General features: G+C 53.9%; 1 protein-coding gene across 2 annotated transcripts in view; it reads right to left on the reverse strand.

Annotated features, from left to right (window-relative positions):
• Positions 1-505: 505 nt before the first annotated feature.
• The window catches only part of MAP2K3 (mitogen-activated protein kinase kinase 3), a 29,811-nt gene continuing 6,801 nt past the window's right edge, over positions 506-23,515 (reverse strand). Inside the window, exons 1-13 of one of the 2 annotated variants that reach the window (XM_063414197.1) lie at positions 17,969-18,359; positions 13,494-13,526; positions 13,055-13,124; positions 11,218-11,266; positions 8,748-8,861; positions 8,195-8,314; positions 7,952-8,068; positions 7,757-7,808; positions 6,842-6,969; positions 6,190-6,267; positions 4,291-4,430; positions 3,567-3,612; positions 506-3,150 (exon numbers count right to left, since the gene is read on the reverse strand). In XM_063414197.1, the coding sequence (XP_063270267.1) occupies positions 3,067-3,150; positions 3,567-3,612; positions 4,291-4,430; positions 6,190-6,267; positions 6,842-6,969; positions 7,757-7,808; positions 7,952-8,068; positions 8,195-8,314; positions 8,748-8,861; positions 11,218-11,266; positions 13,055-13,124; positions 13,494-13,526; positions 17,969-17,984 (1,047 nt within the window). In that variant the 5' untranslated portion in view covers positions 17,985-18,359 and the 3' untranslated portion in view covers positions 506-3,066. Of the gene's footprint in view, positions 3,151-3,566; positions 3,613-4,290; positions 4,431-6,189; positions 6,268-6,841; positions 6,970-7,756; positions 7,809-7,951; positions 8,069-8,194; positions 8,315-8,747; positions 8,862-11,217; positions 11,267-13,054; positions 13,125-13,493; positions 13,527-17,968; positions 18,360-23,515 lie in introns of those variants that run through there. The other variant, XM_063414195.1, reaches the window with a different exon arrangement.

Genomic DNA, 23,515 nt, shown 5'->3' on the forward strand with positions numbered 1-23,515 from the left:
CCAGGCTCATCCCGATGTTTGAGATGTCCATCCCCGCGGATCCCGGCTCGTCCCGCCGGGTCCCGCCCGGTCTCCGGGCGCTGCCTCCCCCTCGCGGCCGCGGGCAGCGCCTGCTGCCCCGGGACCCTGGACTCGGGGAGATCCCCAATCCACGGTGATGCTCCCCCTGCCCTAAACCCACCCCGGTGCCCTTCTGCAAGAGCAGCGGAACCCCGGGCAGGGCCTGGCAGCGCTCCCGGGGGAAGCTCCGAGCGTCCCTTGAGCTCCGAAGCCCCGGACTGGAAGCAGCATCACCGAAGGACAGGAGGAGCAGGATCACGTCCCGGGGTGCTGCTCCCTCAGTCCCACGGGAGCTGCTCCAGGGATCCCATCCCGTACAATCCCCAAATCATCACCCCCAGCAGCATCACCCCCAATATAAGGAGAAAACAGGATCCCTGTCCAAGCTGCTGCCCCAAACAGCCCTCAGCTGATGCCCAAACAGCAACAAGAGGAGACAAAGCAGCAGGTTTGAGGGTGAATTTTATTAGAATCAAGGACGGGGGTTGAAGGGTACAGACCATTCCCAAAAGTACAAGGGGAGAGGGGCTTCTCATGCGAGTCAAAATCCTCACCCACCTTAAAGCCAAGCTGGTTCTCCCCAGGGAACTGCCACAGCAGAGGGAACACGGTGGGACAGGGAAGCAGGGAGGGGAAAAGGGACAGGATTTGGACAGGTAAGACCTGTGCTGAATGAAGCACTGGAGATGGCACAGGGAGGTGGGGTGTGTTTGCCTCCTCAGCAAAGCCTCAGCTCATCCACAGGGGCCCAAGCCCACCCCAGAGCCATCTCCCCTCTGTTTGAAAGGGCAGATGCTCCCTTGTCCCAAAATACAGAAATCAGGACTTTCTCCAGGAGGAGAAATGCAGGAAAAAAATAAAAATAAAAAGCATGCAAAATAATAAAAAAATTTAACACCATTCCCCAAAGCACCAAAAAAGGGTGAGTTAAAGGAAGGGGAAAAGGGTTTAAACAAAGAGAGAAGGGAGAAAACCCAAAAGCTCAACTCAAAACAAAAATAATCCAAAGTAACCAACTATGAAAAAAGAATACAATTGTACATCTCAGCAGCAAAGCTGTCAAACCAAGCAGGTACAGGTGAGTTTTGGGTGGTTTGCAGAGCAGGATGAGGAGGAGGGAGACATGGAGAGCATCAATCACTTCCTTATTTTCCATCCAGAGGTGGGCTGGGGGGTCAGGGTCAAACCAAAGCTGAACAGGGCTTGTGCAGCTCCACCTGGGCTGGCTCCCTCAGGGTTTGTTGACTCAGGGAGGGGATCAGAGGGATGGCACAGGGAAAAGTGACTGAAAACCATTTGCCCCAAGGCAGCTTTCCCAGAAGCAGCTCGTGGGGATAGATGGTGTGGAGCACCCCCAGTTCCCAGGCAGGGGGTCCCCAGCACTTCATCAAACCCTGGACTGCAGGAGGGGGGATAATGAATTTAAGGAGACATCATTCTTCATTGAGGGGGACCCTGAACACTGGAAATTCACCCTGAAATCCAGGCCTCCAGGGCATGAATTTCAGGAATAACATTTTTTAAAGATTCAGTTAAAAAATAGATGCATTTCTTTAAAAAAGAAAGAAAGAAAGTAATCTTAGGCTAGAGTGTTTTCTAGTGACCCCTTCCCCACCTGCCCAAATTTAGCCAGAAAAATGTTATTACGCCAGATCTGCTGGCCACATAGACATCCACACATTCATCATTGATTTAAAAATATATAATATATAGAGAGCACACATACACACACACAAATATATATTAGAAAAGGAAAAAAAAAATCCTTCGGAAAAACTCAATTATTTAAAAAAACAACAAAATCCACAGCCGGTGCATTTCTCTGTGATCATGTACAGTAGAAGCCAGAAACCCCTCCTGCTCCCCTGGCTCCTGGGGCTGGGAGCACGGGGAAACACATCAGGTTTTCACAGTGGATTTGTCAGCAGAGAAGGAACTGCTCCTCCTCCCTCCCACACAGAAGGGCTTTAATTTATAGCGAGTTAGATCAGACCTAAGGAAACGCGTTACAAAGTCCATTATATATAGACATCAAATGTACAACTGCGGGCAGCCCCGGGCCAGTCACTGGGGTTTGGCTCTCACTGGCACCCGCAGGGGTTGGGGACAGCTGGGGACACGAGGGGTGCGAGCTGGGCCTCTGGAAGGAGCGGGTGTCACAGTGAGAGGTCTGGCATCAGCTCCAGGCTGCAGAGCAGAGGGAGCAGCGTCCCCTCGGGGAGCCAGGGAGGGTGGGGACACTGCCCGGAGCAGGGACGTGTCCTCCCAGCCAGGGCAGCACGGGGCACCTGCTGTATCTCATCACCCTGTGCCCACGAGGGAAGGAAGGGATGGATCCTGGGTGGGCTGCAGCTCGTGTCATGGTGGGGCTGTGGAAAAATGCCTTTTCCACCCCCTTTCCTTCAAGGGAGCAGCGTTGATGGAGGGAGAGGCTGGTGCTGCCTCAAAGGATCCTTAAGGTGTGGAGCCAGGCATTGAAACAGCCTCTGGTGTGAGCAGCAGCCCAGGGAGCCCCTAAAGCTGTGAGGGCTCCTGGGGGCACAGAGCCAGGCACAGAGGGAAGGTGAGTGAGACCAGAGCACAGGGAAGGGCTTTGGGCAGGCAGCAGAGGAATGGGAGAAGCACAGCAGCACTGATTCTCTGTGTCTTCCCCTGGCAGCAAAGAAACACAACTCCTGTGCTGTGCACTGGGTACTGGGGAGGGCAGGCAGCCTCTGGCACCCTCTGCCTGCCCAGGCACTGCCCCTCTCCCGGGATCTCCTGAGCCTTCAGAGTCCTTGGCTTAGCTGGGAAGGTGTTGGCTTCAAAAGGCTCCTCCTGGGGGATTTTTTTCCTCAAGGCAGAGTGAGAAAAGAGATTTCGAGGCCGGATGGGGCCGGAGGTGCCCCCAGGCCGGGGAGGTTCGATTTGTGATTTGTGCAAACCACCTTGAACTCGAGTCCTGGCTCGCTGTCCTGCGGGGAAGCTGGGATGGATGGAGGGATGCAGGGAGCTGGCAGGGGGGAGTTAGGAGTCCTCCCCGAGGATCTCTGTCACGAAGGAGGCCATGTCAGTCTCTTTGGTGTCGTGCAAGGTAAAGAAAGGGTGTTCCTGCCAAGGAGAGCAAAGAAAACTTCAAAAAAACATTCAGAGGCTGACAGCAAGGCCAAGCACAGACCCCGGGGGATGTCACAGAGCTGGAAGTGGACTCCAAGCTCCTCCCCAGACTCCCATGGGCACCATTCCTCAGGTAAAACATGAACTTTGGCATTTCAGCCCCAGCAGGACACCCCACCACCATTCAAGGTCTAAACTCTCCAAGAGCAGATGGGACAGAGGAAGAAAACACCTGGAAACCCTGACCTTAACACCCATGAAATCAACACAGCCTTTCACCTCTGACACACTACACCCATCCCTCTCCGTGCCTGAAAAATCACCCACATGTTGTCCCATTCCCCTCCTGGACCACTGATTTGAGTTTCAAAATTGGGAATAAAGGCCTGCAGAAACAGCTCAGCACTTACCATAAGTTCTAAATAGTTCATTCGCTCAGCTGGGTTCTTCCTTAAGCTGGGAGGAAAAAATAAATGGGAGAGAAAGTCTGTAGGATATTTTTCTTTTGCTGGTCTGTCACAGGGGGATGTCCCCTTCCCACCCAACATGAAATGCTTCCCGTGGGCTGCACCCATCCCTCTCTCCCTGCTTGGCTGAGGAGGTTTGAACCCCCAGCAAAGCAGGTGACTGGGGAAGGACAACTCAGTGTTTGGCCACACAAAGCACAAGGCAAGTAGCTCTGCAGTGTGCTCCACACAGACAGAAAACTGGGAAGGAGACGATTTCGTTTCCCAGCACCTGCAGGGTGAACTTGCCTTTGCCTGGCAGCTCCAGGCAGCACCCAGGGAACAGGGGACACCCTGGGGGAGCAGCTTCCCACAAAACCACAAAGCAGCTTTCACCCAGAGGCTGCCAGGGCTTCGTTCTGGTTTCACTGCCACTTTGCCAGAAAACACCAACATTTCAGCAGCAGTGACAGGAAAAGGGGAAGAGAAACCTCTGCACCTTCCAGCCAGCCTGGGTGAGTCAGGCTGAGAGTAAAACCAGTTTGGGCAGCGCTTCCTGCCACGCTGAGCACCAGGTACAGCGAGGAGGGCAGAAAAGGGCTCCCAAAGGACAGCAAACCCAGCCCCACAGACCAGGGCTCCTCCCCAGCCAGGCTGGCAGAGCCAGCAGTCCCTGCTGGAGCCTCACCACTGTGCTGTGAAGTCCACAAACTCCTTGGAGAAGCGCTCAGGGGGCAGCTGGGGCGAGGGCTCCTCCACCACCTGCTTGAGCTGCTGGAAGGGCGTCCCCCAGGACTCGTAGGGGAAGCGGAGGATGGCCAGCTCAATCTGGGGAGGGAGGCAGAGCATCATCACACACACACCAAGCACAACCCCACCACGCTCAGCCAGCTCAGATTCAAAGGAAAACCCTCTTTTCCTTAGAAACCACTTTAAATTTGGGTCAGACCACTTTTTCTTTTTTTTTTCTCTAAATACAAAGACCCAGAGGCCAAAAATACTTCCTTTTCAGGCTGGTTCAGCATATTAATGCACTTACAGGAAGTCACAAAAGATATGTAAAATGGGATTATTTAGAAAGATAATAATAACAGCACACAGTTTCTGCACTGGCTTCCAAAGTGCTCTGCTGGCCCTAAGGCAGCCTCTGGGCCTTGGCATGGCACTGCATGAGCTAAACACACAAAAAATCCACAAGCCCAAGGAAAATTAAGTGCTAGAACATCATTTTGCCAAAACCACCTCAATTACTGGGTTCTTCCTACAAGTCACCTCTGCTCCATCCCTCATTTAAGCAGGAAAAAGTCTGTCACAGCTCCTGGGCAGTCTCCTCATGCCAAGGATCAGTTCCTGTCTCAAAATGGGACACAGAACCTTGAGACCTGCCTGGCAGGGCGTGATGGGATGGGAGGAATAACAAATCTGAAAGGACAGAGACTGGGACAGAGCCCTGCTTCTGCATCAGGTCAGGGGAGCTCAGTTGCTGCTGCTGCAAACCTGAATGAAGCCACCAGCCCAGGAAGGCCTGGAATAGCCCTGCAACTCAATGGCCCACAAACTGTCTGGTCTGAAATCAATCCAACCCCTTCATAAAGAAAATAAAACAAAAAAACCCCAGTAAGCCAGCCCAGGAGGAAGACACGAGAGGGAACCAAACATTCTGGGGCTCCATTCAGCTGCAGGCTGGCCAGCTTTCAGCAAGGTCCTCTCTCCCTTCCAGCTTTGGAAAGGTTTGGATATTCCATCACTCAGAGTCTCCTGTCCCACAGCTTCCTGCAGCTCAGAGCTGATGACATTTCCAGTCCCTGCACTGGCACGGGGACACCAGGGAGAGGGGCTTGGGTTTGGCTCAGTACATGAGACCACGCTGGGGAAGAGGGAATATTTGCCAACACACAGCGTGCACAAACACAGGGATGCAGCCCCCAAAACAAAAGCCACGGCTAAGAGGGCACAGGAAAAATTCCTGAAAATAATCTACCCTCAAAGAGAGTCTCCTGGAAAGCAGGAGCTGTTTCTCAGGCAGCATCCCTTGGAGGCAACAGCTGGGATTTCCTTTGTCCACTGGCGCCAGAGGATCTCAGCTGCTTTCTGCAAGATCTGTTTCTTGCAGGAGGCAGATAAACCATCCAGAGCAGCTGCAATTTTGGAACTGAAAGCATTTCCCCTTCCTGTTGGCTGCTCTGAGCTACCCCGCAGGCAGGATTTGCTGCAAACCACACACAGCAGCTCTCACTGCAGCAGGACTGGAATCCCCTGCAAGGCTCTGGTGACATGGGGGGGATGAAGCAGGAAGGCTGAGCACCACTGACCACCCCCCAGCCAGCAGGCAGGGAGCTGCAGAGCAATTCAAAGCCAGAATTTTGGACACTCAGCGTGGATACTCATTGTCATCCTGATATTGTCCTCTGGGAGCCTGAATTCCCTGGGTGATCAACCTCACTGCCCTGAGCTGTGATGCTCAAATTGAGTCCTGTTTGATGGGCACCCACCCAGCTGCCACTGCCCACAGCAGGGCACAGCCCCACTGCCCAAACCCCAGCCCAGCCCCAGGGCTGCACACACAGATCCCAGCCCTTGGTGTTACCATTGTGATCCCAAGGCTCCACACATCCGACTTCACGTTGTAGCCCTTCTGGTTCAGCTCAGGGTTTATTCTTTCTGGCTGTGAAAACAAAATGGGAGATGTCAGCACTCCTGCTTTCCCAGTGCAAACGCCACAGAGCAAAAAAAGCCAGGCTGGGTGGATTTCCCTGGCTCCTGTCCCCAGGGAGGGAGGGTCTGAGGTTAAATCTAGCTCTGATGAAAGGCACATCTTGCTCCACACATCTCACATCAACTCTCCCTCTTTGCAGAAGAGTGAGACCTGCAGGATCCCTGCCTCAGGAGCACACGCTTCCCTACACACGGATGCCACAGATGGCAAAGGGAAATTCACACTGGCTTGAGGGTGAAACTAAACAATCCTGCCAAGAAAAGCCTCAGCGCTTTCTATCCAACAAGGAGCAGTGCCACAAGCAGCACCAGCCAGTTTTGCATCCTTCTGCAAATGGGAAGGGGTAGAGGGAGAGTCACTGCGGGATTAACACACAGAGCTGGGCTTAAAGGGAGGCTCTGCTGAGTCAGGGAGACCAGAGCACCCTTGAGTGGCTTTTATCTCAGGGTGGAGGTGGCACAGACTCATTTCTAAGCAGCAGCCTCTTACAGTCAGGGCTGAGGCTGCACAGGGTTGCACTTACAGCCATGTAGGGTTTGCAGCCAGCATCCATGGTCTTGGCAACAGAGTCCACCAAGTAACCACTGATCCCAAAGTCACACATCTTCACGTGGCCCTCCTTGTTGATCAGCACGTTGGAAGGTTTCACGTCTAGGAGGAAATGCAAGAGAGCAAATTGGGCATTTGCAGGGGTATGGAAGAGTCTGAGGCAAAACAGGCAGGCCTGGGAGGGACCAGGCAGGCCCCAGCACAAGGGGAGGGAGGCAAAACCCCACCAGTCTTACTGCAGTAAAAATCATTCACAGGTAAACTACAACCATGTCCTTTAGGGAGAACAAGTCCCCTCTCTAACCAGGCAAGTCAAAAGGTTGAAATAAAATGTTGAGGAGTTCATCCTCAGCTCCTTAGGAGAGATTTATGTGCCCAGCATAGCCTTAAAAGCACAGCTCTACCAAAGCTTCAGGACAGTTTGTCTTGTGCACATCCAGATCTGTCTACAACTACACAAGGGACTTCACCAGGATGGAGAGCAAGAGCTGGGTATTACAATTCCCATCTGTGATTTTGTAAGGTCTCCTTCAGCCCTCACTTTGCTAAAACTACCCAGCCAGGAGGATTTGGGGATTTTATCTTCAAGAGCTGCCTTCAAGGCACTTCTGTATCCAAGAGGGACAGAGATGCTCATAAAATACAGGTAGTGAGGAATTCTGTTGTTAAATTCAACCCTTTATCTGGAAAGGAGGAAGAGAACAACACCCTGCAAAAAGGGAAGCATCTCAGGAACAAGCATCCAGATCTGTTCACCACAGTCCTAAGCACCAGCAGATTCCACCTGAGCCATCCCAGAGCAGCACAGCACACCTGGAAAGGAGCCCCCCCAGGCTTATTTCAAGGTTGGATGTCCAGCCACACTCCACTAACCCCATCCAGCATTTACCTCTATGGATTACAGACAGTTTACTGTGCAGGTGCTCCAGAGCTCGTACAATCTGGGGACAAACAGAGTGAAAAAGCACCCATCAGTCACACACAGCAGCAGCCTCTCCCTACAAACACACCACAGGCCTCAGGAGAGGCCTCCAGCAGGCTCAGGGCATGCACAAACCCATCCAAGAACCCACGAGCCACTCACAGACACAGCCATCTTCCCCAAAATGTCTTCAGGGATGGTTTTCTTCTTCTCCAGTACTTTCTTGTAGAATTTATCTAGGGAGGTGTCCATGAGTTCCATGCAGATCCACACGTCACCCTGAGGACGGAGAGAAAGCAGGTGAGAGGGAATTCCCTGGAAATGCCAGGGAGGTAAGGAGCTGGGGTGAAGAACACAGAGGTGTTTGGGGACAGTTTGGTGCCTCCAGTGCCCCCAGGTCAGTACCTCACGGAAGAGGGCTCCGTAGAAGGTGACAGTGTAGAAGCAGTCCACTGTCCTCATGGAGATGTCCAGGTCCATCAACAACCTCTTCTGCTCCTGGGTGTTCACAGTGGCTCGAATCCTCTGAGACAAACACAAAAGAACAAGGGTTTGGTGTAAGGTGTGAGGTGGGGTAACACCATCACCCCCAGCCTGACTCAGGACCTGCAGTTCTGGGGCTGCCAGGGCGTTTTATCCTTACTCTGCAGCCAGCAGCACCCAGGAGGAGACGCCCAAATTGCCTCTGCCAGACAAAACCTTAACGAATGCCAAAGCCTTGGCACGCTCTGCAGTGAGGCAGGGCCAGCCCAGCAGAGTCCAGGCACTCTGACACCCCAGCCTTGCACTGCAGGCACCAACCCTGGATCCCCAAGCCTGTCATCGATCCCCCCAATCAGCACAGACCCCTCACCAGCCAAACCACACCGGGAACACCAAACCCAGGCAGGGCTGTGCCTGTTTTGCCACAACCAGCGGAGCTCAGCAGCTCCTGTGCTCCCACCCCAGGTGTCCTCACCTTCACGGCCATGATGGTGCCGCTCTGCGCGTGCCGCACCTTCTCCACCACGCCGTAGGCACCACGGCCCAGCTCCGAGATGGCCACCAGGTCATCGGCCTCCACCTCGAAGTTCTGCAGGGAGAGAGGACAAAATGGCATCAGGGACGAGCACATTTATCAACAAGGACATCAGCAAAGACTTGAGCGCGTTCGTGCACAGCATTTCGAGCAGTGGTACCTACAGAGGTATCACACTCTGAGAGGATTTGGGGGTGTTTTTGGCTCTGCTGAATCACAGCCCAAACCCTCTCACCCCACACTCACCAGGGTTCATTTAATTCCCCCTCTGCAGCTGGAGATCAGGACTTTCATCCTTTAAGCCACTAGCAAGGGCACCAAAGGCTGGTGCCTCCCTGCCTGTGGGGAATTACCCACACAAGGGTATTTCTGCAGTTTGCAGGATTTTAAAAGCTCTTGTGCCAACATGGGCAGCAGCCAGGAGCCTCCACCACAGCTCCAAGCCCCTGTGTGCAGCCAGGGATCCCTCACCTCTCCCCACATCCCAAAAATCATCAGTCACAAATATATCTCTGTGTGTCTAACACTGCCTGTGCAAAGCCTCTCTCAGAAGGGATGCACACAGCAACTCCATCTCTAATTATCAGTGAGTTCAAACACATTTTACCTGCTTTCAACACCTCCTACCACCAAAAAGCTGCCAGCAAGGTAAAACCTGAGTTAACACCAAGAAAACAACTAAGTGTTGCTTCAAGCTGGGAAAAAACCATGGCCAGTGCTCAGCCCAGGAGTGGCTGACACAGCAGGGAGCCAGCGAGCTCCTGCACAGCCACAAACAAAGTTTCCCTCAAGCCACGTTCCCCTGTAATTGCTGGCTCTGCTGGGCAGGGCACCAGTGAGACACTGGGCTATTTTTGGACGCTGCATTCATCGCTGCTAATAAGTCACAGGCCTCCTTTTAGCCGGGCTTTATCCCAGCCTCCAGTTTTCCTCCGGTCTCAGGGAACGAAAATAATACCAGGATGCCAAAGTGCCCCACAGAGGCGGCGAGGGTGGGGAACAGGCAGGGCACAGCCCCGGATACGGAGCCACGCCCGGAGCAGGGAAAGAGGAAACGGCCTGGAGGGGCCAGGCTGGGACATGGGGCTGCCCTGGCCAGCACTGTCCCCTCAGCACTGTCCCCTCAGCCACCAGGACCTTCCTGCCAGCCCTGGCTCCAGCCAGATGTGGCTGTGGATTCCAGATGTGGCAGGGAGGGCTGTGCTGAGCTCAGCGCTGAGCTATGCTCTGCCCAGCACAGGAAGGTGCCGGCCCTTTCCTGGGCAGGACAGGGATCCTCAAATGAGGAGAGCAGGGCTGAGGGGACACGTCTGACCTGCCACCACGGGCAGCTGGCAGAGCAGCAGCAGTGTGGGCTCGCAGGGGCCTCCAGGGAGGGCCTGGTGGTGCTTTTTGGACACGTGTTCTGCAGTTGTTCCAGGTCATTGTGTTTTTCCTTTCCTGGCATTTGCCCCGAGGCTTCCCCAGGAGCTGGCGGTTCCCAGCACACTCCAGGAACCAGCGCTGCCTTGCCCAGCAACAAGAGGTGATGGATGCACCCTCCTTCCCTCCCAGGACAATGGGATGCACAGCCTGGCCTGTGCAGATCCCGTGGACCAGAGGTCACCACCCAGCCCCATTCCTGAGGCTGGAATTCCACCCAAGTCCTCCTTTCCATCGTGTCACTGCAAAATCCCCGGACCAGACCCTTCCTGCAAACACTGCAGCAGGCAAGGAAGTGACTCCAGAGAGGTTTCCCTAAGCTGCAGCACTGTCCCCTTGCACACACAGTGCCCAGGCTGTCACAGGGAGCATCCCTCCCAGAGTTCTGGCTACACACAACACCAGGCCCAGAAAACAGCACAGGCAGCAGGATTGTTCCTTGGATCCAGCCAAAGCTTCCTCTCCTCAATCCTGATCCTTGTACTGAGGCCAAGGGACCCAGATCCCATCAGCCAAGCCACCTCCCAGCCTGGAAGGGTCTAGATATAGGGCTGATCCAATGCAGGGTATTTTTAGCTCATTTGCAAACAGCTTCTGCAGCCCCAAGAGAACCCATAACAAGAGAATGAAATAAAAGAGAGACGGTGGCTATTTCTAGCAGTGTTTTTCATCAGGTCACTAGGAAAGACTTTGGAGAACCAGAGAGGAACTTTGTGCCCAGCTTCTCCTGGGCCTCAGGCAGCAACACAGACCTGTGGGTGGGCAGGATAAAGGGACTTTGTTAGGGGCAGTCTGTGGGCTTGGTGAGGCTGCTCTCATTTAGGACAGATGGGTTGGATCATCCTAGAATGGTTTAGATTGAAAGTTGTATCCCATGAGGCTGCACTCCTGATCTGACAGCTTGCAAGGCACAATCCCACAGAGCTCTCTATGCCCAGGGAAAAGGAAACTGGAAGCAAACAGAAAAAGAAACCCCACTGACACGTACTTTATCTCCAATTGTAATGAACGCCCTGGAGTCCAAGTTCCTCGGGGGCCTGCAAGAAAAGAGACAGAGTCAGGAGGAAGCCCAGCTTCACTCACCCTCTTGGCCAGAGCCAGGTTTCACATTCCTTTGAGCACTTTCAGCTGCTGCTTCCCCCCTCCCCATGCCTCCTTGTAGGTTCCAACCAGTCCCCTCCAGACACCCACAAAACGCTTTAAATCGTGCCAGTAACGCCTCACCCCACACCCACGAGAACCCCGGGGAGCCAGCCAGGTGAGACATGCACCAAACCAGCCTGCTGTGAAACCATTCCTGCTCAGCAGAGGAGCCCCAGGAGCCCCGAGCAGCGGGATCAGACGTTTCTGTGGCAGAGCAGCTCAGCTGTCATGTTTTGACAGGCAGGTGTTGTAACAGCGCAGCCACGGAGAGCCCGAAACGCACGCGAGGGAACAACAGGTAATTCCTCCCCCGTGAGTCATTTGTGTACACTCTGCTGCCTGCTCCAGGCAGGCAGAGCACGCAGCGCTTCGGTGTCACCCTTTGCACCTCACCAGGCAGGTGAAAGTTGTCCTTTATGGCTTTTTTTTTCCTTATTGCTGCCCACTTCCCATTCTGGGCAGCGTGGTGCTTTTAGAGGCACCGTAAATGTTCTGGCCCTCGTGCTCCCTTCTGGGCTCTCCCCATCCCCTGGGAGCTTCGAGGAGCAGGGATTGCCCAACAGGTTCAGTCTCAGTTCCCATCAGAGCAGCCTCCAGCTTCAAGGAAGTACTTTGGGCTCTGAGCAAAAGCCTTGCACTGCGCAAATATTTGCACTGCAGCTTGAAAAGCAGGGAGAAAAGGAGCTGTGGACAGCCTGCACCAGCCTCTGGGCATGCAAAGCCCTGCAGACTCCAGCATGAGGCCTTCTCCAGGGGAAATTCAAACTCTGGCAGGAGCAGAGACAAATGTGCCCGTGGGGGAAGGAGGTGGTTGTGACACGCAGGGCAGGGCTGTGCGAGGCTGCACAGCATCACTGGGGGAGCTCCCCTGCCTCCCCCTTTCTACATGGGGTTTTCAGCAGTGATATTTCTCTTTTGGGGACTTCACTGCTCTCCTGGAGCTGGGAGAGTTCTCTAGAACAGGTTTCTGGAGCAAATAAGGCTCAGCAGTGGCGATGCCTGAAGTGTTTTGGAAGAGCACCATGGAGGTGGAATTTCAGCCATCTGCTCTTTGTCAAACCAAGCTCTGCTACCCTGGGCTCTCCCCCACGGAATAACAAGCATCAGCAGCTCGAAGCAAACAGGGCAGGGAGAAATTCCAGTGCCCTGAGATACTGCTGGGCACTGACCCCAGCACCCAACAGCACAACAGTGCAAGATGCCTGTGTCCTCCCTGGAGCAGGGTAAGGAGCAAACAACTCAAACTAAACCTGATACTCAGGTCATGTAAAACACTCCCCAGCCCTTGTGCCTCTGGCTCCCGTCGCGGTCCAGCTACCACCACCTCTTCTCTTCCCCTGCACTAAAATTGTTCCCTCTTCTTCCCTCAGGCAGATTCACTCTCTCTCCACCTCTCTGCCCTCTGGCACAGGCAGAGCCATGGCAGAAAGACTGAGGAGAGCTCCCCAGAGGATTCTGAGTCTTTGCCTTTAGGACATTTCCTATCAAACAGGCACCTCCCAGGGAGACACACGCTGTGCTCATGTCTGCACACACATGAAATTCCTTCTCATCACCCAAGAGCCACAGCTTAAGAGAAAAGAATAACTATGCTGATTTTGGGAAGTCCTCACAGGCCATTCCCCTCGAGGAAGTGCCAAATCCAGCTCTGGAGAACCTCTTTAAGCAGCAGAGATACTCACGTTGTGTTGGCAACGGGTGGTTTGATGGGGACACATGTTATCCTCAGATCCCGTTTCTTCTTGCCTTTCACTGGAAGAGAAGATGCACTCGTGAGCAAATGGATTTTTTTCCCTCAAGCACCCTCTTCCCAGCAGCCATAAGGCAAGGAATGCAGGGCTTGGACCCCTCATTGTGGTCAGCAAAACGCCAAGAAGGTCACAGTGACTGCTTGCCCAAAATTTCAGGCAAGAGCCAGAGCACAAGTGGGTCTCAATGACACTATTGAACATTGCTCTGTAGAAATAGCCAAGGGTGCACTAACAGATCATTTTCCAGGTGATGCAGCCAAGCACTGAACCCCAGCAGTGCTCTTTACCCTTCATGGCCATTAACAATCCCCTCTCTTTGGGATTTAAACCCTGTCTGGGGTGAAAGCTGCAGTTTCTGCTGGGCACTGACCTGGTTTGTGTGGCTCCAAGGATCCTTTGGAATCTGAAAGAGAAAAACGAGACACCAGCTCAGCCTTCATGCTCCAGCCAGACCAGAGAGCAGCCCTGTACCCCTCATGGCTCATGGAGCCAGGAGAGGGAGGCAGCCGGGCTTTGGGAGTGCAGCCAAGCCTGGCCCCATCCCCGTTTCTCCAGCCACAAGAGGTCCCCACGCCATTAGTGATGTGCAGGGCTCCCAAAAAACATTCCCTGTCCAGAGGCCCCGTGACCCCCAGGGCTCCAGCCTGGCCTGGCCTTCCTGGGAAGAGCCAGAGCTGGATCTGGCATGGAGGGCACTGCCCACGAGACATCCAGCAGAAGCAAGGAGTCCCAGCAGGAGAGGGAACACCCCATCCACAACAAATGGAAAACAGGGAAAAAACAGACATGAGCTGTCAAAACTGAGAGCCAGCAGTGAACCCCTGACAGATCTGGGCTTGCACAGGCTGAGGCACCAGGACAAGGCATCAGGAGTGACTGGCAAGAGGATGCTCTTGTCCTCCTCCTCCCAACTCCAAACAGTCCTGAGGTAACAACACCCACTGCTGCAGAGGGAAACGGGGCTCAGGCAGGGCCAGGACAGGCCAGAAACCTGCAGGAAAATAAACTCAGCTCCCTGGGAAAATAAACGGACCCCAAGGGGCTGAAAGTGCAGCAGCTGAGAGCATCGAGGTCCTGATCCCCCCAGGAGAGACAAGGGAGCAGCTGCACTTTGCAGCTAAAGGTGCTGTGGCTGCACAGAGCCAGAAGATCCATTAGAAGGGGTATCAAGGTGAGCAGACAGCTCAGCGTGGCCTTGGACAGCCTTTCAAAACAGCTCCTACCTGCCTGGCTGCCAGCAGCAGGAACGTGGACAAAGTCCAGCACTCCAAAGGCTGCCAGGGAAGGGAGGGGAGAGCGAGGAGCTGGAATTTCAGCAGCACCGTGCAAGAGCTACTGCAGCTGCAGCAGGACAGAAGGGTGACACGTGCCCAACGTGTGCCCAGCACTGACAGCCCTCAGCCCTGTGCCCTGCCAGCTCCAAGACAAAACAGGTGCCAGGGACTCGCTTCTCCTGCCTTGTCCTTCCCCAAATGCAAACCTCACCGAGGTTGTGGGTTAGAGCTGGTCTGCAGCACACTGCAAAGGTCCCAACCAGCAGCATCCCTCCGTGCTGAGGGAATCAGCACTCATCAGTCCACACCCCCACCTTATCTGTCACTTTTCCTGCATCAGAGCTGAGCCATGAGCTCCAAGACCAGCACAGTTTCCATGATGTGAACTTCCAGCTCAGTGAAACCAGCCAACGAGCCACTCCACCCCAACCGATCCCGCTTGGATGGAAACCACCTGAGCACGTCAGAGCAATCACAAGCTCTAATTTGTGAGCCTGCAGAGTTTCCCTTCCCCATCACCCACCCAGCAGGGCTGGAAGGGGTACCACGAGCAGCCCCACACACCCACTGATGGCACTTTGCAAATACCCAGTTGAGTAACGACGGGAGCAGACGCAAAGCGGAGCCAAGGGAAAGATGTTGTCTTGTTGTGGGTTCAGAAATGCCTCCCCTTCCCCCTGCCAGCCTCTCGCTACCCAGTGTGGGAAGCCAACAACAGAATCCAGAAACTGGGGTCCCCTGAGTCCTTCTGCACTCAGGCAAGTTGGGGAGCTTGCTGTGGGCACCCATCCTATCCCAGGCGATGGATTTGGCTCCGTGCTGAGCGTTTCACCCCCAGGACCTGCTCCCAAACTCAGACTGGTCTCTGCTCCACACACAGGCCCCCCAGCAGTTACCAGCCACACCTCTACACCAAGCCCTGACATCCCCCCATGCTGGCTGGGATTCTGCTCCATCTGTTTGCTCTCCCTCTCCCCAATTGCCATAGTAACCCCGCAGAGCCAGCACAAAGCGCCTTCTGTGCCACCAGCAGCTCCCTGGCACCGCGGCCGTGACTCACAGGGCAGGAGCAGGGTCCACAGGCACCCAAGCCAGGCCTTCTGCAGGGTGGATCAGCCCTTCCTCAGCCCTTCTGGGCACCCAGTGTGGGGCTGGGAATCACAGGGTGCCTTGTCCAGTGGAGCCCAACCTCGCAGGGTTTGCAGGGCAGCAAGAGATTCCCTGTGCCAAACTCCCTGCTCCGTACAGGAGAGACTTCTGATGTGCACTGGCCATGAACTCTGCTGCCACAGGCACCCTGCACATTTGCCTGTACTCCCAAACTACCACCCTTGACTTCACAGAGGCAGAGTCAGCAACCATCACCTTCCCAGCCTGTCCTGTTTAGCCCCAAAAAGTATTTCCTAGCTCCAACATGAAAAAGCACTGATAAAACTGGAGGTATTACACCACCACTCCCAGGCTCTGCCTGAGCCACCTGTGAAGGGCAAAAAACCCAGCTCAGCCCATACCTGCAGGAATAAAATCACCCAAGATGCTGCCCTGCAGCCGAGGAGCTGAGGCAGAGGCTGGATTTGTTTGTTACAGCTCTCCTAAAATTTGACACGAGATTTCCAGCTCCCAAAGGCTGCCCTGAACTACTCCTTGCTGCAAGCTTCTCCTACTGCTTGTGGCAACAGTGCCTCTCCCAAAGGAGAGCCCGTCCCCTGTTCAGCATGAATGAGAGTGCAGGAAAAACCAGGGAAAGGAACAAAAACAGGGGGAAAAACCAGAAGCAGAAAGGCAGTGGCACGGGCATGACATGACCCTGCAATTCAAGCCCTTCAGTGGCAGGGCAGCTTCTGCCTTCAGCCCCCGCAGGCAGCTGCTGTCAGCTCCTTCCCACTGGAGAGTCCCTGGCACTTGAGACCCAGCACAATCCCTCCCACATTTGGGATCCCGGCAGGCTCGGTGCAGGAGGAATTGCCAGAATGTGCACAACTGCTTATGTCACCTGAAAAATCCTGGAAACGCTCCAGGTTTCCCAGGGCACTGGGCTCTTGCAAGAGGGGTGTCTGCAAGCACAAGCTCCCCTCAAGAGATCCCTCTGCAAAGGCCAAAAGGCAGCAGCAGGACAAGGCGAGCTGGGGACATGTCCTGGTTATCCCTGCAAGGTTCCAGGGCTCTGCTGGCAGCCCTGAGCCCACGGGATGGCAGGGCACCATTCCGGGCACAGGAAAGGGCTGCCAGCCATGGACACACACAGCACAGTGCCCTGCACCCAGGCAGGGGAAAATTAGCTGACAGAAGTTCCTGGTGCGGATGAAATTGCAACCCACGTGATGCTGCAGGCACGTAACTGCATCCTTTATGCTAAGAAAGGAACCATTTCCTCCTCAAGAAAAAAAAAAAACCCAACGAGATATTTTCTCATGCTATAGCCACCACCAGTTAAGAACCGCCAGACATTTCCTAGAACTGCCTAATTCAACACCAGAATCCTCATTTTTGCCACCACCAACTTCAGCCCTACTAAGCTGCACCTCTCCGTGGGAGGTTTTTCCTTCCCACTCCGCTGGCGTGGGCGGAGAGAAATGAACAGGACAATCTAAAGAACTGCAAATAAAACTATTTGCCTGAGTCGACCTTTGAAATTAAACCTCAGCACTGCCTCCCCGGGGCTCTGGTTGCAGCCTCAGGTGAAGTCCTGGGCACGGGAGGCTGCTCTGCTTTGTTAGTGCTGGGGGAAATGTTTTGGATGCATCCCCATTCCCCTCGATCCAAGGAGGAGAGTCAAATGCCACGGATAGGGCAGAAGGCTGGAGGGTGGATCCCAGCCCTGCTGCAAAGAAAGTGCTGGAACAAAAAAGCACCAAGGAAAAACAAACCAAAAAGAAAAAAAAAAAAGAAATAGGAGGCAGGGTGCAGAGCAGAGAGGGGAATTTGGGTGCTTGGTCATAAGCCAGCTCCTCACAGGCACACTTCGTGCTGTTTTCCACTGTTGGGAGTGGAAAAAGCTATCCATGGAAGTGGAAAAAGGGCCCTCAACCTGCCCAGAGCCATCACTCATCGTCGTGCTGCAGAGGGGCTCCCGCGGGTCACTTCTGCAAAACCGCCAGGCAGCAGCAGGAAAGAACCAGGCTGCACAAAAAGCCCCTTGCAGCCCCAGAGCAGCCCCTCAGCCTGGGCTGAATCAGAGCTCCCCACTGCTGGGCACCCACCTTTCCATGCAACAGGCAGGGCACAACCTCCAAGAGCTGCTGGAAAACCCTGCGTCCCAGGAATGCGACTCAAACCGGAGCCAGAAGCCAGCTTTACCCGCTGCATATTTTCCTTCAGACATGCTGGGTTTGATTCTTTTTTTTTTTTTTTTTTTTTTACAATTAAGACGGCAGAGTTTTAACCCCACGAAATGCAACTTTTCCAGTGCTTTAAAAATAGATCCCCAGCTGCATAGACCGACCCCCCTGCCCAAGCCAGGAGAAACAAAACTGCATGGATTGACCCCAGAAAAGTTACACAGCCCCTTTTTAGCACCAAAACCAGCCCTTTGCTCACCCCCAGCACGTGTTTTGGAAATTGCAACATCTACCTTGCTTCTTGTCCATGGTTTCCCAGAAATGAAGAGCAGCCCCGGCAAGCCTGGCAGAAGAGAGGGATGGGGGCGGACTGGAGGAGGGAGGGGAAAAAAAAAAAAAAAAAAAAGAATTCCCGCAGGATCCAGCTCACGGCACTTCTTTGCAAGCACCGCCGATGACTCTTTTCAGTGGGAATGCATTGCCCCGAGCACCCAGCGGCTGCACAGAGCCCTGCTCGCCGGGTGCCCCCGGATCCCAGGGGTGCCCGAGGCTGGGAGCAGCAGCGGCGGCAGGCGGGGGGGATCGGGGAAGGTAGAGCCGCGTTCCCTCATCGGCAGCTGCCGAGGTTGGCCGCACTGGGCTCCGATTACCCTGGAAAGCTCAACAGTTGTAAAAAGTGCAGAGGAGAAATAGCAGGTGACGTCAACAGGAAACTGGTGGGGAGCCAAGTCCAGCTCCGGGAGCTGCTGAAGCGCTGGATTGCTACAGCGCATCCCGGTGGGACAACAACTCTTCCCACAAATCCCAACCATTCCCTACAGGCCAGGGCATCCCACCGGAGCGACCCTCGCTCCAGAACCAGCACAGCCAAGGGGAGCCCAGGCTCGCTGGTTGGGGTGCTGGGATGGAAAGAGGTCACATTTTGTTGTGCTGCAGGTGACACGGTAATTGCTCTGCCACTAACGACTATTACCACAACAAATAGTAGAAATAGTGTTCCGTGACAATGCCAGCACGGAGCTCAGCAGCTATTCCAGGGTGACAACCGAGATGGCATCTCTGGTAGCAAAATATAAATTGCTGTGTGCACTTGGATGGGAAATGGCAAGGGAGAGAGGGAAAATAAAAGCATTCATTTCTCTGCAAGCACGTGCAAGAAAAGCCATGGCCAAGTATTGCTGCTCTTCCCCTTTCCCTCAAAACCACTCCAGCAGAAGCTGCTGCTGATGTTCCTGATCAAAGCCAGGCTCAGCTCTGACAGGCTGCAGTTTTGTTTTCAATTTCCCTGTCAGCCTGGAGGGGAGATACTGTACCAGATTCTTTACCTTAAACTAATTATAGCAAATCTGCCAGTGCTTTGCTCCCGAGCTCTCCCCCAACTCCAGGCTGTGCCGGACCAGGCACATTTGCAGGCTGAAAAGTCAGAGGTCAAGGTAAACGCACATACCAACATAATGAGTGGCTCTAATTTTAAATAGTGTTTATGTAAGCCCCAGAAGGACTGCAGAAGGTATTTTCTCAGGCTCATTTCCACTCCCAGGGTATAGTTTCAGGCACAGATCATCAGCACATCAAGGATGCTGACGCAGGAGCTGCTCCTGCAGATGGCACTGGGAGCCACCAGCACCCGTCCCCAGCACTGCTGGGGAGAGCAGTGCTGTGCTGCCTTCCCCTCACTAACTCCATTAACAGCTAATTCCCTCTCACCCAGACACTCCAGGATCTTTACAGACACCCACAGAGTCAGAGCTGCTTTGGAGCAGAAAGTCCCTAACCCAGCAGGTGGGATGGGAAACAAGATTTCCTTTGAATTTGTCCCGTTGGGTTTCAGCGCCCGAGGACCAGGGGTGGTGTAAAGAGGAGCTTCCCGACATCTCAAAAGCATCTTAAAAATAAACAAACAAGGGAAAAAAAAAAAAAAGAGAGACGAAACAAAAACAAACCCAACCATCCTTTCAAGTCTCGCTTTTGGGAACTCTTTCAAAAGTTTGCTGGAATAGCCAGGCCTGGAAAGATGCACACCGTCTGCCAGAAATTATCCAGTCCTTTATAGGGCACAGGTAATCCCAGGGGAACAAAAAGCATCAGGTGTTTCACTGGTGTTAACAAAGCCTCCCCACCAGGGATGTCACCCCATAACAGGCGAGCAAACCCTGGGGAGAATTCAGGCACTGGAACAGGGTTAGCTATGCCAGGGCAGAGCCAGGGACAAGGATGGCTCCCAACCCACCCAGCAGCCTCCTGCCAGGGGTCTGGCTTGAATAAGGGGAAGAGCACACCCTCAAAAACAGCAATGAGCTCAAACAGTGCCCTGCCAACACTGGGCCCCTCTCCCCACCCTTCCCCTGTGGACACACAGCCCCTCCCGAGGCCACTTCAGTTAAGGCTGGGTCACCATCACAGCCAGGGAGGGGAGAGGGGACGAGCTGCTTTGCCATGAGCAGCAGAAGTGTCCCTTTTGGGGCTGGAAAGGAGCTTTCTAAAGGCTTGTTTGGGATACACCAACACAATTAATGACCTCACCTGTCCTGTAAGTAGAGCTGCTGTGTCCCACATGGGGACAGTGTGATTTTCATGGAATATTTCATTCCCTCTGGTCAGAGACAAGCCCCATCCCAGCACCACCCTGCCTGATGCCCTCCAGCCTTCCCTGGTCAAGGCTGCAGGGCTGCACTGCCCCAATCCGGGACACACTCGCCTTTCCACAAGGCACACGTCCCACGGGAAAGCCCCACGTGCCCGAGCCATGCACGGGACACACAGGCTGGAAATTGTTTTAAAATGAGCCTTTGAACTGAATCCAGCTGGAAAGGGAACAGTGTTATCTTTCTCATCCCCTTGCATGGGGCACGAGATCGTCCATGGTTGGGGACAATCAATCATTGCACCTCAAGGGACTCCAGGATGTCACAGCCACAGCGCCACCGGCTCTGGGTGACACTGGGCACGGGAGAAGGATGTGACCTCCCCGTGCCCAGCGAGGAGTTTGGGGATGGGCACTTCAGCCACAGTCGGTGACAACCAGAGGCAGTGGCAGGGCCACCTCTGGGGCTCACAGCCACACCCGGGCTCTGTGCAGCGGCCAGATAACACCGGGGCAGCCCCGGGAGGATGTCGCCACCCAGCCACATTCCAGATGTATTTTTAGGTTACCTGCACAACCTCGAGGGCTGGAAAAAACGTTTGATTTTGTCACCATGTGTCAGCCTGCTCTCGCCCAGCCCTGTGACAATGGAACCCACACGTGAGCAGGGGCCAGGCTCCCCTCAGGAAGATGAGGAGCCCCGTCCAGCCGACGCTCACACGGTGACATTACAGGACACGCCACATAGACGCCCAGAGCTTGTGCAAAACTCCAGTGCAAAGCTGGTGACAGTCACAGGGGCACCCGTGTGGGGCAGGCATGGAGCTGGGCTGCAGGCAGAGCATCCTCTGGGATGGACACTGCCTCCTTTGCATCCTTCGCTCCAAATGGATTTCCCCCCCCCCCAAAAAAAAAGCAGTGGCTGAGGCTGCACCTCTTCAAAGCTCAGCTTTGTCATGAGACAAAGATCTGTAAGGAATCCTTGATGCCCTGGAATTGTCAGGGGAAGACAAAGGAGACAATGCTTAGAGAAAAGCAAAGAACATGCTAGGAAAAAAAAATAGAAGAAAAGAAGGCAGAAGCATCATCACCTGTACCCATCTCCTTGCCAGCAGGTACCAGCATCACTCCTTCCTTTGATTTCTCACTCCACAGGCTAAGCCATGAAAAAATAAAATCTGCTTGGAATTGATGTGGCTGGCTAGTGACAGTTTCCTGATGGGAGAGAAAACTCAAACTGTCCTTGGAATAGATCAGCTTGACAGGAGGCACAGTGGGAAAGGGAAGTTTGACTTTGTAATTGTCAGCAGTAACTCAACTCCAGCATCAAGCGACATTTTTTCTACCTAAACTGGCATCGTTCAAGTACTTCCAGGTGTCCTTGTAAACTTATCAAGAGAGCAAAGTATTCCCCTCCCTGTTTCTTAAAAAATGAAAAATGAGGGGAAAAGAAGATTTCTACCATCCTCCCTCTAATTTGCTTTGGGCAGGGACACAGTGATGTCATCTCTGCAAATGATGTAAGAGACCAGGCACCTGCTACGAAAATGGAATTTATGGAGGGGAAAAAACCCCTCTGCATGTTCACAGCTGCCTGCTCTGGGAGAGAGGCAGGAACAAGAGACCAACCCAGGTGCTTCCCTGGCCCACAGGCTTCAGGCAGGACATTCAAGAGCAGTGTCTGCACTGGGAACAGGCCAAGCAGCTGCTCAGAGGGTTCATTTGTGACATTATTCCCTAGGGACCTGGGATGCCACCACAGCTCATGGGGACAAAGCCCGTGCATCTTCAGAGGAAAGATTCTGACCTCCAGCACCACATCTCTAGGATGCAGGAGCAGAGAAAACCTTAGATTATTTCATCTGGAGCAGGGTGCTTACACAAAGCAGCAGGCAAGTGCTGCAGTACAAATCCATACATTTCTTGCTGTCCTACACCCAATTTTTGCTCTTTTTGGTGCCATCCCTTCTGTGCTACAGGGAACCTGGCAGGGGACACAAATACAAAGGAAGAGCTCAGCCCCAGCAAGCTGGACCTGCAGCCTCTTTTCCTGGCATTAACCACACCATGTACCTGCTGCTCTCCCTCCCACCACTGTTCCTCTTCCCCAGAGGACAGACCACATCCACATTCCCACAACAAATCCATGTCCAGCTGGTCCGTGAGAAACCACTGAGAACTTTCTGCTCTGTTCCCTCACACTCCCTGCTGCAAAGCTTTAAAAATGCCCTCCAGAGAAAGGCTGGACCACCAGCACACTGCCAGCCCCACTGCCCAGCACCACCCTGCACTCTCTCCTCTCCACAGGCTCTTATCTAAGGCTCTATCAAGCCTGTGTGGGGAAAATATTTATTTTCTGGTGGATTTGCCCACTACCCACAGGGCAGTTTTGATTTATGATGAGGAAAAGCAGGGGCTCCACAGGAAACGTGCCCACAGCTCAGCGGTGTTTTGTCACCGTGGTCCTACGTGGCCCCGGCAGGAAGGACACAGCTGCTCCTCTGGGTGGGATTGATCTTCTTCCCCCTCCTTCTGTCACTCTCTCATATCCACCTGTCACACTGCACCTTTTCCAGTGTTCAGGGAAGTGAGAGTTGCAGGTTTTTCCCAGTAAAGGCAGATTACAGAGCTGCCTCTCCACCCCAGGAAGGCAGAGGTCCCCACAGCCGGGCTGGTCCCGACGCATCCGGCTCACATCCCAGCTCAAGAGCTCGCAGTGACTCAGCTCAGCTCAGCCTGCAGCTGTCTTGGGGCACATTCAGGGCTTCCAAGAACCATTTCCATTTAAGTAAGACAAAAATCAATTTTTAAGAATCCCCTTTCTCTCTCTGAGAAGAGCGAGCGTCACATCCGTGTTCTGGGGAAAGGAGCAGCGCTCTCCCTGCAGGGTGACGCGTGGAGAGGAGCTGGAAGGAGACGTGTGAAACATCAAACCTGTCTGACATCAAGGCAAACACACCCTGGCTCCTGTCCCTGGGATGGTTACACACGGTTTCCCTCACTGAGCTGAGGCTGTAAAGCCCCGTGGGGAAACCCACAGTTACTGAACACAAAACCCTTTGTGGATCCAAAATTAAGGGTGAGCTCTCGCAGCTGCCTGGAATGTACACAAAGAAATCACACCTACAGGGGAGCTGCTGGAGGAAAGGCTGAGTGGTTTTCAAGTACCTCAGCACAGCACACACAAGGCTGATAAGAATTAGAAATTCACCCACAATTTCTGCTTGGTTATTTCTGGAGGCACCTCCTCCAGCCC

Source organism: Prinia subflava, chromosome 17 (genome assembly GCF_021018805.1).
Source record: "Prinia subflava isolate CZ2003 ecotype Zambia chromosome 17, Cam_Psub_1.2, whole genome shotgun sequence".
NCBI lineage: Eukaryota > Metazoa > Chordata > Aves > Passeriformes > Cisticolidae > Prinia > Prinia subflava.